This window comes from Cynocephalus volans, chromosome 12 (assembly GCF_027409185.1).
Source record: "Cynocephalus volans isolate mCynVol1 chromosome 12, mCynVol1.pri, whole genome shotgun sequence".
NCBI classification, from domain to species: domain Eukaryota; kingdom Metazoa; phylum Chordata; class Mammalia; order Dermoptera; family Cynocephalidae; genus Cynocephalus; species Cynocephalus volans.
Window position 1 is genome coordinate 7980904 of NC_084471.1, and position 17110 is coordinate 7998013.

The window sequence follows — 17110 nt, forward strand, 5'->3', positions numbered from 1 at the left end:
TATTTTGTTTTTTAAGTCTGGTAAAGTTCCTGCTAGTTTCACTTGTGGGTGCTCACTGCCCCACTTCCCCTCCAGTTTCAAAAGTAACAGTTGCTCAATGCCCAAACTCAGAAGACAGTGAGGCACGCCTTTTCCTGGGATAACCTCCCGTTGCTAGGCTGAGTCTGGGACCAGCAGGGCACTGGCCTGCCATGCTGAAGAGGGGAGGCTGGAGCTGTTGGCCAGTACCACCAGGAACCCCCCATGCACTCTGGGAGCATCCAGCCCTGCAGTTCCCCAAGGAGGCTTTCCTCCAGGGGCCACGGCTGCAGGTGAGCTGAGCCACAGCCTTGCCCAGACCCCCGTGTCCCTCAGCACAGCCCTGGGCTAGGCAGGGCCTTGTCTCAGGCAGTGCCTTTCATACATTCTTCCTGGGTCACATTGTGTACACATGTCTGCCCATGTAGACCTGTGCTGCCAGTAGCTGAAACCGTGGATACAGAACAGTTGGATCCTGATTACGTGTGCTCTGCCTGCAGAGATTTTCTATCCTTTGTCTTTTAGTTATTTAAATGCTGGTTGCGTTTCACCAAAATGGGCTGCAACCCTCCATTGAAAAGCACTATCTGTACAGGCCAGCCTCCAGAAAAAAAAAAAAAGTGTTCAGATCCTTGTAACGGCCAGTCGCAAAGAAAGAAAAAGAAAAGCACTATCTTATAGCCTGTCTAAGGAGGCCAGAGTGGCTTAGGGCCAACACAGTGGGCCCACAAAAACCCAAGTTTCTGCCCTCAACCTTGCCCTTTCCTTGAAGCCGCCCCAGCACCAGCATCCACCCCTCCAAGAAGAGGGAGACTTGGCCAGAATCCAGCCAATGCGGGCTGAAGCATGCCCCTTCCCTAGGCTAGACCACTGGGGAAGACTGTCGCTTCCCCTACCCTGACTCAGCTGTGCCCGAAGACCTGGCTCCTAACCCAGCCTCAGCTTCCTCTCCAGCACCCAGCAGTGCCACCAGCTGTCCCCAGACACTCATCCCAGGGTTGGTCGTCAGGTGCCTCTGGCTAGTTTTAGAAATTTTTTATGTGCCTTTAAACCATCTTCATCCAGTTTTCTGATATCTTTGATTGGGGTTGTTACCCCCTACTTTGCTGATTTATTTGTTTTCAATTTCTCATTTCTTCTTCAATCTTACCTGTTGGGTTTGACAGCAGTTTTACAGATTTAAAATGTTTCCTTCAGCTCCAAGTACATTGTCAAAAGCAAACTGATTGTAATGAATGTTTCTACTTACTGGTTCATGTTTTTACAACTTGAAAGCTTTCCTGTCCATTGTGTCTGTTTTCTGCATTATTTTGCTTTCTTATGATGTAAAATTAGTTCCCAGCCAGTGCCGCTTGTCTTATGTCTGCAGCAGTGCCCTGGCTGCTGCCACTTCTCACCTCACGGTGGTATCACGTGGCCAGTACCCCATCCTACCCTCTGCAGCCTCTGTGCAGGTGCTGGGAGCAGCAGCCCGTGAGGGCAGGAACAGAGAAACGCCAGGATCTGGCATGGGCGAGAAGGGAGGGGGAACATGGTGGTCACTAGGACGCTGACCCTGTAGCCCCTGCATTTCCTCCTGATGCTTCTCGAGCAGATTTGCAGGAGACCCGGTACAGACAGAGTGGCATGGCAGCAGGAGAAGTCACCGTCTCTAATGTGGGAGTAACACAGCTCACGCCAGTCAGGATCCTTTCATGTTTCAACACTTAATCTTACAGCACCCCCAGTCTATGGATGAGGAAAGCAGACCCCAGGCAGCAGAAGCAGGTTGCCCAGGTCTCCCAACCAGTCAGTGGTGGCTCTGGGATTTGAACCCAGCTAGTCCTGGGAGCACCCCAAAGCCCCAGGCATTAGCTGCACGGGCATCCTGTATGGCCACACTGCCATACAAAATAAAAATGTCAGGCAAATGTTGCTAAGCAACACATAATTGCCTGGGGGAAAATTATATCTTATTCTGAAAAATGGACTGAAATGCCAAAGAGAAATACAAAGCTGCAAACTTAATAAAGACAAAACAGCACCTGGGACTGTTTTCCACCCTTGCCAGCTCCTGCTGCTCGCAGGTTCTCCAGCCTTCTCTGCATCCAGTTCCCAGCCAGAGGCACTAGGTGCCTGCCTGCCTACCACAGGGCCCTGGGCTGCTCTGCTTGCCCTTGACAAGCAAACGCCAGACCTGGGGGCCTGCCCTGGTGCCACCTCCCCCATGGTTGCCTTGGTCACACCTTTGCTCTTGTCCCCTGATCTGTACCTTGAGGGACCAGGCTCCATCTGCTCCTCTCTTCTCTGTATCTCCTCTTCCGCCCAGGGCCTGGCCCGAAGTAAGGGCTCCTTCAAGTGTGAATAAATTAAAGATAAACCACACTAACATGTAGAACCACAGGGAGATTCCAGAATGTGCCAGTGGCTCCCGTTTCAGGGTGTCAGGAGGGGTTGACAAGTGTTGTCGCGCATGATCCTTGAGCCTGGTATTTGGACAGAATAACAGGTCTGTTGGTCAGGTGTGGCCCTGCCCCTCACACAGCCCAGAGTTTGGCAGAGGAGAGATTAACAAAGATGCAGAGACCACAGCAGCAAGTGTTGGGAGAGACACATGAAGAGAGAGCCAACTGGGGCCAGTGAGGAAGATAGCAGTGGAGGGTCAGGGACAGTCGGGAAGGCACAAGGCCTGCAGTCTCTGTGGGAACCATGTGGCAACTGCGGGTGGCTTGCCCCTGCGAGGCTGTCAGGCTTTAGTTCTCTCAGAGGCCCGTGACCAAAGAAGCAGCTTAAAGTGCAGTTTCATAGAGGAGTAACCAAGCCCTTGCCCTGCCCCCAGAAGAATGCCTGCCCTTTCACCCAAGCTGGAGACCCCCGTGGGCCTGGAAGCACGTTGCAGTGTGGGGCTCAATGTGAGGGCGGCTCTCTGACCCAGTGGTCAGTGTCACTGCCCTGTCACCAAGACTGCTTCCACTTTATCTTGCAGGGGATGAGCTGACCAAGATAGAGGACGAGGACGAGCAGGGCTGGTGCAAGGGACGCTTGGACAATGGACAGGTTGGCCTGTATCCAGCAAATTACGTCGAGGCCATCCAGTGACAGGCCAGTGGGCAGGCTGGCGGAGGGATGGAGGCAGCTGTCCCAGGAGCTCCGTTGGGCAGTGGCCCCTCTGGCCCCTCCAGCCAGCCACGTGGGTGTCCACGCCTTTTCCTGCAAAAGATGGTTCTGTTGCTCTTGGCTCCCATGAAGGCAGAGCTGGTCACTTCACCTGGGACTCAGCACCTTACCAAGTGCAGCTGGAGGGATCTGAGCACAGGAAGATGCAGTACAACAGAGAAATAGCCGGGCCCTCCTCCTGCCGCCCCACTGTCTGTGTGTTGGCTTATCATGGGTCTTATGTTCTTGACCTTGTCTCTCCTCCCTCCAAGTCAGTGGTGGGTACACTGATTCTCGCTCCACTGATTACTTTCTCTGATGAGTCCCATCACCTGCCACTAAATGAACAAACTTCCATGCCATTTTCCGAGTGAAGATTTTGAGGTTTTTAATTTAAAGGGTATGTACAGTTATACTTTTTTATATACCTGTTCTTCCATTCATTTATACTTAAATTATGGCACAGAGTGATGTACACCAGTCTAGAGGAAATGTGTCTCTATTTCCATGTTGTGCTTTGAAAGCCATGCCCCTGCATGGGGTGAGCTGCAGGTGATGTAGCTCATGTTGACAGATGATGTTTGAGGCAAGAGATTGTAGTAGAAAGATGGGAACGCGTTAACGGTTGTGAATGCTCTTTATGCATTCAGGGCATCTGAGTGGGGGTTTCAGAAATAACCTTATGTAGTACTCCCCAAAGTCACCATATTTAAAAATTATTTTCACTCTATTCTTGCTTAAAACTTTATTATTTTGCTAATTAACAGTTTTAACAGTGATTTGGGAGGTTAAAAAGTAGGACTTACTTTTCAAGCAAATGCATCTATAGATTAAGATGCTTTATATATTAAACTGTCATGTCTTGGTGTATATCTGTATATATTATTTGATATTCAGAGAATCTAAAGAGCTTGTCTACTGTTTTAATGAGATTTAACAGCTTTCAACAGTGGGTTTCGTTTGTAAACTGCTTGAAGTCCGTGGCACGCGGGCATGGGCCTGGCTGGTTGGCTGGGCCCCCTCCAGGCTTGGACGTGGGCCCCAGGACTCTCCTAGGTTGAGGCTTCTGCAGGGCAGGCTTGTCCTCGCTGGCCAGCAGGGGTCCAACTTCTGACTAGACTCAGTCCATGGTTCTGTAGCTGAATACTGTAAAAACACCGTGTCTTTGTAGCAGTCGCAGATTTCACAGTCATCCATGTTCCTAGTGAGCAAACGAAAGCTGGGTGTCACCCACAGCACAGGCCTCCCTAAGTGTCCTGGTCGCCAGAGAGTGGGATACCACGGCCAGAGCTGTGCTGTAGTCACACAGGGTGGGTGGGGTGTGGAGAGAACCTTTGTTTTGTGTAACTGGGACAGTGGTGCCACCACTGTCACCATCATAAGCTATGCATTACCCTCTTCAGCATGTCCAGTGAGCCTGACGTCTTGCTTGGAAAGTGCGTGTGCGTCTGTATCTGTCATGAAAACTTACCAGCAGAAATCCTCATTCCTGTGCTACAGATTTACCAAAAATTGTTGTCTTTTAAGTTTAGGAGTTCCTTTAATTGTGTAGTATTTTAGGAAAGAAATCAATAAACGGTTGATCTCGTGCATATGAAAGTCCCTTTGCTGCGCATCCACCCTCATGCCCACGTCAGCTGGTGGATGTGTCTTCCTTGGGGTTTACCAGCTTGGAGCTATGCGAGATCCAGGACACAAGACCCCTGCCAGACCAGAGGTTGGGGGGATTTGAGGCACCTAGGTCCCTTGGGGTTCCCCTCTCCCTGCCTCTGTGTGACCTTGGCTTCCCCATGGTGTGGGCAGTGGCTGGCACTTCCTCCCCCACCTGGACTGAAACAGCAGGACAAGACCAGCAACCTCCCGTCATCCGTAGTTCTCTGAACACATTTTCCTGAGCACCTACTGTGCGTTGGGCCTTGTGCCCTACTTTTTACTTATATTATCTGCGAATAACTCAACTCTAAACATCCTCAAGCATAGAGATGAGCCTCCCCACTTCCATATTACAGAGCAGCAAACAGATGCTCCAAGAGCCCAATTTCCCCCAGGAGTCCCAGCTAGTGAAGGTGCTGAGGAATCCTCTAGCCTCACCGGGGCGACTGCAAAGGAGGCAGTGGCAGCCCTGGCTGGTTGAAGAGAGAGAAGAAATGAACCCTGATAAGGCTGCCCAGAAGAGCACCCTGTTGGGGCGTGGGGACCGCACCAGGAGGCAGGAGGCAGGAGGCATGCAGCTGCCCCTGCACCGTCGCCTGGCCCCAGCTCAGCGAGACAGAGGAGACATCTTTGCCATCCTGCTGTCTTGTCTCATGGGTGACAGGTTCCCTGCTCTCCCAGCTTGAGGAGGAGTTGGAATCCACTGCAGTCTACCTGCTGCCCTGGGCGGACACCAGCTTCTGCCTCCCCTAGCCCCAGGCCTGGGCCCTAGTGAGCTCATCTCCTATCCATGGGTCAGGCTGGAGTCATCCCATTTTGTAGAAGAGGAAACAAGATCTGGAAACTCAGGTTCAGCGACTTGTCCAATGCCTCATGAGCAGAACCGAGATTCAAACCCAGGTCTCAGGGTGTTGAGGGCAAGCCCTTTCTTGCTGCCCTCCAGGGGATAAAGAGCAGCAGAAAGGCGGCAGGAATACTCGAAAGTTCAGATGAAACTACCCCCACTCTGCGAGGCCCTTTCTCACAGCCCTCTGTGAAGAATTTCACAGGGCCCCTCGCTGCTCACCTGCCCTCTCCTGCCCCCAATGAGCTTGGGAACCTCACCTTGCCCCTCTGAGCCTCAGTTTCCCTAGGTAGGAGTGATACCTGCTTTCTTGGATGGAAGGTTAGAGTAAGGGGGGGGAAAGCCACAGGCCCTCAGGGGGCAATTACTGTTACAAGTGACACTATAGGCTGGGGGCTGGGACCTCTTCCATCCTTGGCTGCCCCTCCTGCACCTGCAATACTGGGCCACCAAGTTGTCTTGTCCCCTCCCTCCTCCACCTCCCACAGCTGCTGCCCCATCAGGGCTGGCAACAACTGTCAGCACTGCCCTTCAGGGCCCCTGAGCTGACTGTTAGTGAGTCCAAGGCCCTTTCCTGAGCAGGAGCTCCACCGGGGTCGGGGGGTGGGTATTTTATTATCTCTCTCCAAGTCCCCCTCACCCCTGGTAAGGCCGGCAGGTGAGCAAGGGCAGGGATCTGACTGCTGCAGCTTGAGCTAAAACCCTGGGTCTTGGGAAGTTCCTCAGACAGAGGACAAGCTGCCTCTGCCTTCTGCGGCTGGGCTGTGCCAAGGCCTCAGGCACTGGGGCAGATTAAGAAGGACCCTGTGGACCCCCTGAGTAACCTCTTCCTAGTTTATGGGGATACTGAGGCCAAGTGAGGTGAAGGTGTGGCCTGCCCACAGGCATAGAGCAAGTGGTTGAGGAGCTGAGCAAGGCCTGGCCCGGGAGTAGCTCCTCCTGGCAGGAAATTGGCTGGCTCTGTCCTTATTTGTCCATTGGGCAGTTATTCATTCACCAAACATTTATTGAGCACCTACTGTGTCTAAGACTCAGTGGTGCCAGGACAAACATGAAGAGTCCATGTTTGCCCTTGGGAAACTCCTGTAGGCCCAGAGAAGGACACAAGTCGTTCTGACACCAAGACACGAGAGCTAGAGAGGAGGGGCAAGATGGTCTGCTGATAGGACAAAACAAAGGCCTCCCAGTTAGGCCCTAAGGCCCAGAAGGGCAGAGGACTATGTGGTCCTTGAGCTATTTCCCCCACTTCCAGTGGGAAGTGCCCCCTAGTCCCTGCCTGGGCAGGATGTCAGCTGTATCACAGAAGGACCGGGGATGACCTCGACCCCTGCGGGACCTGAAGCCCAAACAAGTGCCTGAGCCTCATTTGCTGCACAGTGAGGATGATCAAGTGGGGATGACTTCAGGGGTGTCCAGGAGCCAAGACACCCAGGTGGGTGCCCTGGCCTATAGGTAGGTGCTCCATAATCTTTCCTCCCCCGACCCCTTTCCACAATTTAAGTTCTCTCCAGGGTGGTGGCTGCCACCATTTGCTGCTACCCCCTTGCCCCCCATCCTAAGCCTCCTCCCCAGCCCCCAGCCCGTTCCCCAGACACCTGCAGGAGACAAGTGTCCCTCTCTGGGCCTCGGCGACCCACCTTTGTGGTCCCTGCAATGAGAGGGAGCAGAAGGGCCCTGGAGCCTCCCAGTGGAAGGAACCAGGGTCAGGATGAAGGTAGCTCCCCATGCCTGGGAGGGTGGACTCGGGACACACTGAATCTAGCCTGGCTTGCTCATCCCCTGCCAGGCATGGGCCACTGCCAGGCACAGGGTCTGTGGAATCACTGACCCGGTGGTATGGTCTGAATGTTTGAATCCCCCCAAAATTCGTATGTTGAAATCCTATCCCCCACGGTGATGGTATTAGTAGGTGGGACCTTTGGGAGGTGATTAGGACATGAGGGCAGAGCCCTCATGAAAGGAATTAGTCCTTATAAAAGAGGCCCGAGGGATCTTGTTGGCCCCTTCCACCATGCAAGGATCCAGCCAGAAGTTTCCATCTGTGAGAAAGTTGCTCTCACCATACATCGAATCTGCCAGCACCTTGATCTTGGACTTCCCAGCCTTCAGAACTGTGAAATAAATGTCTGTTTATACACCACCCAGTCTATGGTATTTTGTTATAGCAGCCTGAACACGCTAAGACTCCTGGGCACTATCAGTGGACAGGCAGCTTCTCGCCTGCTATTTCCAGCCAGCCTTGAGCTTAGCATTTATCAACTACATGCCAGGCCCTGCACTGCACACCTTTACCTGGAAATGGTCATCTAACTCTCTTCACAGTGTGTAAGCACCATCTTACAGGTGAGGCAACTGAAACCAGACAGGCTGCATAGCCTGCGTCAGCCCACATGGCAAGTGAGGGCAGAGCTGGGACTTGTACTCAGGGATGCCCAACTCCAGACAGCAAGCATCGACTCAGGATGGTTCTGTGGTCTAATGCAGTGGTTTTCAAACACCTGGTGGGCTTATTACACCTCAGCTTGCTGGGCGGCCTCCCACAGTTTCTGAGTTACTAGGTTAGGAATGGAGCACAGAGTTTGCACATCTGACAAGTCCCCAGGTGATGCTGGCCTAGGACCAACTTTGCCAACCACTGGCCCAAAAAGCAAGTCAGAGCTGCCAAAAGAACCAGCAATTCTATGTGCATATTAATTTGTATGACCAGCAAACATCCCCTAACACGAGCTCTTAGGTGCAGGAGCTGGGCCCTGGGAACCCAGAGACTGATCAGTTTGGCCCAGTGCCCAAGGATATGGGGACAGTATGGACAAAGAGAGCTCAGGGAGTGGGGGACAGAGGCCAGCATGACATCTCATCCCCAGCTGTCCCTACGATTCCCATGCCAAGCAGTAGGGAGGGTTAGATGGTGGCCAAGTCCAGGGTCAGATGGGCACCTTATTGTCACTGATGAGCTGCGTGCCTGCAGGCAGGTTCCTTCATCTCCCTGACCCTTGGTTTCCTTATCTGGAAAATGAAGAAATGGCTCCTGTCTTCCCTCTCTCATAATCATGGGACGTCACAAATATGGGTGCCTTATTATGAAGGTCATGTTGACCCCAAATATCATCCCAACTCCAGCTGATAACAACCAAAGTATGCAGATCGCAGGTGGAGACTCAAATCCTCCCCACCCAGTCGATGGACATCAGTGCTTCCTCCAGGCCACATGAAACTACACGCGGAGGTGGGATTTTCCACCAAAACCTGATAAAGGATTTTTTTTCTTCTCTGAAATTTTATGACATTGAACAGTCCTACAAAGGCATAAAAATGAAGTCAATGGTTATGAGTATGAGCTGTGAGGTCACATTCCCTGCACTGAAACTTAACTCCAAATCTGTGACCTTAATTAGCTTTGTGACCTTGAAGAAAGTACTTAATTTCTCTAATCCTTGGTTTGTTTGTCTCTAAAGTTGGAATAATAGGGCTGGCCAGTTCGCTCAGTTGGTTAGAGTGTGGTGCTGATAACACCAAGGTCCAGGGTTCGATCCCAGTATGGCCAGATGCTGAAAAAATTTTTTAAAAGGGAATAATTGTAGTACACATTTGTATTTCACTCTGTGCCAGGCCCTATTCTAAACTCATTAGCCTTTATTAACTTATTTAATCTTCACAGCAACCCATGAACTAGGTAATATTAATGTCCCTATTCTTATAGGTGAAGAAACTGAGACACAGAGAGGTTAGGTAACTTGCCCAAGGTGCAACAGCTACTCCATACAGAGCTAGGATTCAGCCCTGGGCAGGGCAGCCCAGGCCCCCTGTCCACTAGGCTATGCTACTGGACTATGAGGGCACCTGCCTCAGAGCAGTACAGCACTTGGCCCCATGCCTGCACCCAGTGTGCTCATTAAATGACATCTGCCACCACTGGGGTTATGCCATTTGTGGAACTGCCTGACGTGAACAGCTCCTCTGCTCTGGAGCACACTCCCTACCCCATCTTCACGGCTGGCCTGCCTCCCCCACTGAACAGGGACCCCATCGGGGCAGGAGCTGGGCCTTGGTCTCCCTAGCCCCTGTGTTTGTGGGTCTAAACTGAAAAGAGGAAATAAATTTAAGACCATCCAGGTTATATTGTATTGTTTTAGGCCGCTTCAAACCCTTTGTGGAAAGGGCTAGGAAAGGAAGGAAGGAAGGAAGGAGAAGATGAACAAATGGACTAAGTAAATTATGTCACTCTCTCCGAGGAAAGGACACCTAACACCAACTGTTGGTGGACCAAGACTTGGATGTGAGAAGGATACAGTGTGGTAGGCCTGGCCGACGGCCACAGAAACCAGGAGTGGCTGGCCCGGAAGTGTGACTTAACCCTGAGCCCAGTGGCCTTCGATCACCAAGGCAAGACTGTTGGCACATGAACTAGACATGGCTTTCTGGCCACTTCTGGGTAAAGACAGCCAGACTGCTCCTGCTCCTTTATAATATTTTCAAGTAACAGTCTTAATTATTTTTTAATTGTAAAAGGAACAAAGGCTCAGATAAAAATTTTAAAATTTAGTAAAAATATTCAGAAAAACTTTAAGTCATCTACAATCCTGACATCCAGAGGTAATGTTGCTAACATTTGGGTGACTTTTTTCTATCCTTTTTTCTTACATATTTACACTTTTTTGTTGCCATTATCAGCGTGTGTCTGTTTTATAAAACTGGCATCATGGGGCTGGCTGTGATGGAGATTGGATGTGTTGTCCCCTCCAAAACTCATGTGGAAATTTGATCCCCAATGTGGCAGTGCTGGAAGTTGATTGAGTCATGGGGCGGATCCCTCATGAATGGATCAATGCTCTCCCTGGGGAGAGGGGATTAATGAATGAGTTCTTGCTCTATTAGTTCCCACAAGAGCTCATTGCTTAAAAAAGACCCTGGCACTTTCTCTCTCTCTCTTGCTTCCTCTCACCATGTGATCTGCTTGTACCTGCTGGCTGCCTGCCACTCTTTGCCATGAGTAGAAGCAGCCTGAGGCCCATGCCAGATGCAGCTGTCCCAGAATTGTAAGCCAAATAAACCTTTATAAATTACCCAGTCTCAGGTATTTCTGTTATAGCAACACAAAATGGACTAAAACAGAAAATTGGTACCAGGAGTGGAGTGTTGCTATACAGATACTTGAAAATGTGGATGCAGCTTTGGAACTGGGTAATGGGCAAAGGTTGGAGGAGTTTGGAGGACTTAGAAGAAGAGAAAAAGACAAGGGAAAGTTTGGAATGTCTTAAGAGACTTATGTGGTGGTGAGCAGAATGCTGATAGAAATGTGGACAGTCAGAGGGAGGAGGGAGGGAGGTTTCGGTAATGGGCCACAATAATCAACCACATTGTATATCGACAAAACAAAATTAAAAAAAAAAAAGAAATGTGGACAGTAAAGGCCATGCGGATCATGAGGTCTTAGATAGAAATGAGGAACTTATTGGAAATTGGACAAAAGATAACACTTGCTAAACCATAGCAAGGAACCCGGCTGCATTGTGTCCATGCCCTTGGACTTTGTGGAAGTTGGAACTTAGGAGCTGTGAACCGGAGTATCTGGCGGAAGAAATTTCTAAGCAGTAAAGCATTAAGGACACTGCATGGCTACTTCTAACAGCCTACTCTGAGTTATGGCGGTAAAGGCATGATGTAAAGCCAGAATTTAAAATGGAAGCAGAGCGTAAAGATTTGGAAAATTTACAGCCTGGCCATGTGATAGAGAAGCGGAGAGCAGGAGAAAAATGCAAGGGTGAAGCAGCTAAACTGGTTGCTAAAGACTTTATCTTGGCGGTGAGGCAGCCAGATGCTAATAACCAGGACAATGGAAAAAATGTCCTAAAGGCATTTGAGAAGTCTGGAAGGGTGGCCACCCATCACAGACCCTAAGGCCTAGAAGGACTGAGTTATCCTGGAAGACAGACCTGGGTGCAGCTGCCCTCGGGATCCTATTCCCTGCATCCAAGCTTCTCCGGCTGGAGCGGCCCCAAGTGTGGGTCGTGCAGCAGCCCTGGAGAGTAGAGGCCTGAAACCTCGGTGGCGTCCACTTTGTGCTAAGCAGGAAAGTGGGGTCAGAGCCCCCACAGAGAGTCCCCACCAGGGAAATGTCTAGTAGAGCCAAGTCAGCGGGGCTGCCTCCAGGACCCTGGAACTGCATGGCCACTGGTAACATGCAATACCAGCCTGGAAAAGCTGCAGGCACCAGCGCAACCCAATGGGCTGTTCCTGGCAGAGATGTGGAAGCGAGGCTGCCTGAGGCTTTGGGGGCCCAGATGCCCAATTGTGCCCAGGATGCAGGACTTGGAGTCAAAGAAGATTATTTTGGAGGTTTAAGACATAATGTCCACCCTGCTGGGTTTTGGACTTGTTTGGGGACTGTTTTTCCTTTCTTCTGGCCTATTCCTCCCTTTTGGAATGGGAATGTATACCCAATGCCTGTTCCACCATTGTATCTTGGCAGTAGACAAACTTGGTTTTGTTTTTCAGGTTGACAGCTGGAAGGACTTTTGCTTTTGGTCTCAGATGAGACTTTGTACTTGTAAGTTGATGCTGGAGCAAGCTAAGACTTGTGGGACTGTTGGGATAGAATGATTGTATTTTGTATGTGAGAGTGACATGAGTTTTGGGGGGCCAGGGGCGGAATGATGGAGTTTGGATGTGTTGTCCCCGCCAAAACTCATGTGGAAATTTGATCCCCAATGTGGCAGTGTTGGAAACTGATTGAGTCATGGGGGCGGATCCCTCATGAATGGATCAATGCTCTCCCTGGGGGAGGGGGGACTAATGAGTGAGTTCTCGCTCTATCGGTTCCAGCGAGAGCTCATTGCTTAAAAAAGACCCTGGCACCTTCTCTCTCTCTCACTTCCTCTTGCCATGTGATCTGCTTGTACCTGCCAGCTGCCTGCCACTTTCCGCCATGAGTAGAAGCAGCCTGAGGCCCATGCCAGATGCAGCTGTCCCAGAATCGTAAGCCAAATAAACCTCCTTCCTTTATAAATTACCCAGTCTCAGGTATTTGGTATAGAAACACAAAACGGACTAAAACAGGCTGGTTCTCAGTTGGTTAGAGTATGGTGCTGATAACAACAAGGTCCAGGACTCCATCCCTGTATTGGCCAGCTGCCAAAAACAAAACAAAACTAGTATCATATTGTAAATGTAGTATTGTATCCTGCTTCATTCTCTTAACACTTTTTTTTTTTTTTTTGGTGGCTGGTCGGTACAGGGATCCAAACTCTTGACCTTGGTGTTGCAACTCTATACTCTAACCAACTGAGTAACCAGCCAGCCCTGTTCTCTGAGCGCTTTATCACGAGCATTTTCTCATGTCCCTAAATATGCTTCAATTAAAAATATGATGTTTATAATGTAGCTATAGAAAAAATATAATGCTTAATGGCTGCATGATATTCCATATGTTGTAAATTCTGCCTTTGCTGAGCATTTGTATTCCATTTTTCATTTTCAAGGTATAATTTACATACAGTAAAATGCACCCCTTTTAGTGTATCGTTCTTCAAATTTGGACAAATGCATACAGTTGTGTAACCACAGCCACAAACGATATAAACTGTTCCATCACCTCCCCAAGCTTCCCCTGATCCTTTGTAGTCAAAGGATCCTTAGGTCCCCAGTCTCTAGAAACCACTGATCTGTTTTCTGTTTCTATAGTTTTGCCTGTTCCAGATATCACATGAATGTAATCATACAGTATGTAGCCTTTTGAGATGGCCTTGTCTTCTTTCATTCCACATAATTCATTTGAGATTCATCCATGTGGTTTCATGTGTCAGTATTTTGTTCCTTCATATAGTGGGTAGTTTCTATCGAATGAATGTACCATGGTTTGTTAATCCAGTTGAAGGATGTTTGGGTTGTTTCTAATTTTTGACAATTATGGATAAATCTGTTATAAACATTCAAGTATAGGTTTTTGTGTAAACATGTTTTCATTTCACTTTCCAACTATTTTTGCTAAATTGCAAATATTATAGTAATGAAAATATTCCAAACCATTTATCCCATTAAAGGAGGTAATGGCATCAGCTTTAATTTCTTTTTTAAAAAAAATTCCAACACTGAGGTCCAGGGTTCAATCTCTGTACCAGCCAGCTTCCAAAAAAATTTTTAAAAAAGAAAAAATAAAGTTTTAAAATCAACCAATAATTATTTAAATATTTTACCTTTTCACATGGAGTGTTTGTGACTTTCCAAGTGTGCGCTGCCCGAGCAAACGGGTTGGTGAGAAAGATGAGGCTGCTCGTGCTTCAGGAGTGCATGTACCTGACCTAGACAGAAATGACATATCCAAGAGACAGTGTTCACTTCTCTTAGCACAAACTAAAGTCCACGGTCGTTGTCCTCTGGGGCAAGGGACAGGGTCTGTACTCATTCTCACTTTGTGATTCATCATACGACTGTCTAGGCATGTCTCATTTTTCCTTGAGAGTGGCATTTGGCTGTGAATGAATTAAACAAACAGTGCTGTTTCACTTGGCCATAGCTGCACCAGGATGTCTTCATAGAAGATAAAGGGTAAAGACAGTTTCACAGAGGGCCATGTGGGCCACCTGGCGGCTGAGCCCTTCTTCCAAAGCCCTCCTGTGTCCTATTCCTCGCATCTCAGATCCCATCCTTGTCCTCGGTTTTGTTCACTCAAGCTCTCCTTTTCTTTCTCATTCTCTGTCACTCTATTTTTGGCTACTTTTGGAAGACTTCATTCTCCTATGTGAGAAATGCCCTCACCTGTCCAAGGCCAAAGGATGGACACAGAGACACGAGGTACAGTGAAGTGAGACTTTAATTACAGCCCTATAAGGTTCAGGCATCTGAAGGGCAGGCACACGGGAAAGGGCTGCAGCAAGCAATTTATTCCCTAGTATGCAAATCCCTCCCCCCGCTTCCTCGTTGGCTGGGTACTAAAGGGTGCACAATCTTCCTGAACGACTGCTAAAATTTATTACTCCCTTGCAAGGAATTCGTGTCTCTGGGGGCTCAGGACAAGCCCACAAAAAGGGCCCGCCTACGCCCTGTGAAGAGAGACACCGGGGAATGAAGAAAACAGTGGGAGCTAGTAACTAATCACCATCTCAAGGAGAGCCTTATCTGTTCAGAGACCCTCCGGAAAACAAAAGGGGCTAGGAACTAGTTACCATCTCAATAAAACACCCTCAAATAAGTCATTTCTGAAAATGAATCACTTAGATTATTTTCTTACATCCTACTTGTCCAAGCTAGAAACGAGGAGTTAGGACACTGGTTTCCAGATAGCGCCTCACATTTTATTCACCTTGGGGGATAAATCCTTACAGATAAATCCCTTTATAACAAAGTCTGATACCTGCTAGAATGCAAATACTCCACAAGAGGGATACTACTTATCAGTCATTAGGAGAACAGGTCCTTCTCTAAAAACCTCTCTTTAGCTCCTCCAGAGAGAACCTCTCTCCCATAGCGCTCTGAATTTCATTATAGTCCTTACCATAATGTGCAATATTTAATTGAATGCTGTTTCTCCCGCAAGGATTTCCCAGAATGTCCTATAAACAGATACAATATGTAGTGTTATGACTGGCTTCTTTCTTCTTATGTGGCATAATCCTTTTTGAGATTCATTTATGTTATTGTCTCTATCAAGTTCTCTTTTATTGCTGAGTACTATTCCACTGTAGCGATATACCAACTTTGGTATATTTTGGAAAACTAATGTTTATCTATTCACTAGTTGTTTCCAGTTTGGGGCAACATATGAGAGTTCTAGTTGTTCCACTTCCTCATGAAGATGTGGTATTGCCAGTTTTTAAAATTTTAGCCACTCTAATAGGTGTATAGTGCTCTCTCATGGTTTTAATTTGCATTTCCCTAATGACTAATGATGTTGAATATCTTTTCATGTGTTGATTTGCATCTGTGTATCTTCTCTGGTGAAGGGACTATTCCAATCTTTTGACCTTTTTATTTATTTATTTATTTTATTTTATTTTATTTTTTTTTAAAAAAGATGACCGGTAAGGGGATCTTAACCCTTGACTTGGTGTTGTCAGCACCACGCTCAGCCAGCGAGCTAACCGGCCATCCCTATATGGGATCCGAACCCGGGGCCTTGGTGTTCTCAACACCGCACTCTCCAGAGTGAGCCACGGGCCGGCCCCATGACCTTTTTAAAAATTTTGTTTTCTTCCTGACCTTGCCCTGGGGGTAGAGGGATCTCACTTCTATCCTTTCTCCTGCAGCAATTAATTTTTGCCTATCCTCTTTTGGATTTGGAATTTCTGAGTTTTGCTCCTTACCTGGGAGCACTGGATCTTTGCCTGTGTCCTGAGGGAAAGAGTTTGCTGCTTTTGCTTTCTAGGAGAGAAGGTGGGGTTTGTGCCTGTTCCCCAGCAGCTGGATGCCTGCCCCACGGAGGGGTCTCTCTCTAGCTTCTTTCCCAGTCCCCAACTTCCTTATGAAGAAAGATTTCAAGTGGAAGTTTATGGAAAAGGGCTTGTGAATGAATGTGTACTCCCTCTGTATCTGAGGCCCCCAGCCCTCCAAACTGACATGCTAACCCAAACTTCACCGTTAAGAATTCATTAAAATTTTAGCTTTCCTGTTGCTAATGTGCATGGCAGCCCCTTCTTTCTCCTATGCTCTGCCAAAGATGAAGAGTTCTTGTGTTCTAGCTCTTTGGAAAGGTTTACCTCTCTTGGAATTCAGCATACTTGGTTGCCTTGCAACCTCATCTCCCTGGTGGGCTTGAGAAGTTATGATTTTGTAGATTATCCAGCCTTTTCTTATTGTTATGTTAGGAGTGATGTTCTTTTTACCTTTCTACAATCTAAGCCCATTCCACAAATCATTTTTGCTTTTTGGTGGCTGGCTGTTACAGGGATCGAACCCTAGGCCTTGGTGTTATCAGCATTACACTCTAGCCAACTGAGATAACTGGCCAGCCCCTCTCCCACTCCCCCCAAATCTTTATTAAGTGCCAGACATTGTTCTAGGTGCTGAGGATAGAGAAGTAGACAAAATGGATCTGATCACAAGAAATTTATATTCAGTGGTGGGAAGACAGCTAGGATATTATAGTATTTGATGGTAATAAATTCTATGAAGAACACTTAAGCATGTGGGACAGGACAATGATGGGCGTAAAAATGATACATACCCCACCTGCCTATTAGTGTAGATACCATCTATATTTCATTGCCCTTTTCTTCTTTTCTTCAGGAATCTTTATGGTGGAGAGTGAATTAGACAACATCCTGCCCTAATCTGACACATAAGTTAGTAAAATTTCAGCTCCAAATAGTAAATGGGACCATCATTCCCATTCCCATCAAAAAGGATCTGACTGCTCCTCATAAACATGCCAGGTGTTCTGTACAGGGCCAAACTAGTACCCAGCAGACACAAAGTACAGCGGTATATATGTATTTTTGACTCGATAAGAGGAAAAACTTCCAACAG

At 48.2% G+C, this 17110-nt stretch overlaps 1 protein-coding gene across 3 annotated transcripts in view; it reads left to right on the forward strand.

Moving 5' to 3' along the window:
• Positions 1–4737, forward strand: part of PACSIN2 (protein kinase C and casein kinase substrate in neurons 2) — a 138700-nt gene extending 133963 nt beyond the window's left edge. For all 3 annotated transcript variants that reach the window (XM_063074745.1, XM_063074748.1, XM_063074746.1), the window contains one exon: positions 2984–4737. In XM_063074745.1, the coding sequence (XP_062930815.1) occupies positions 2984–3096 (113 nt within the window). In that variant the 3' untranslated portion in view covers positions 3097–4737. The remainder of the gene's footprint in view (positions 1–2983) is intronic.
• Positions 4738–17110: the final 12373 nt, after the last annotated feature.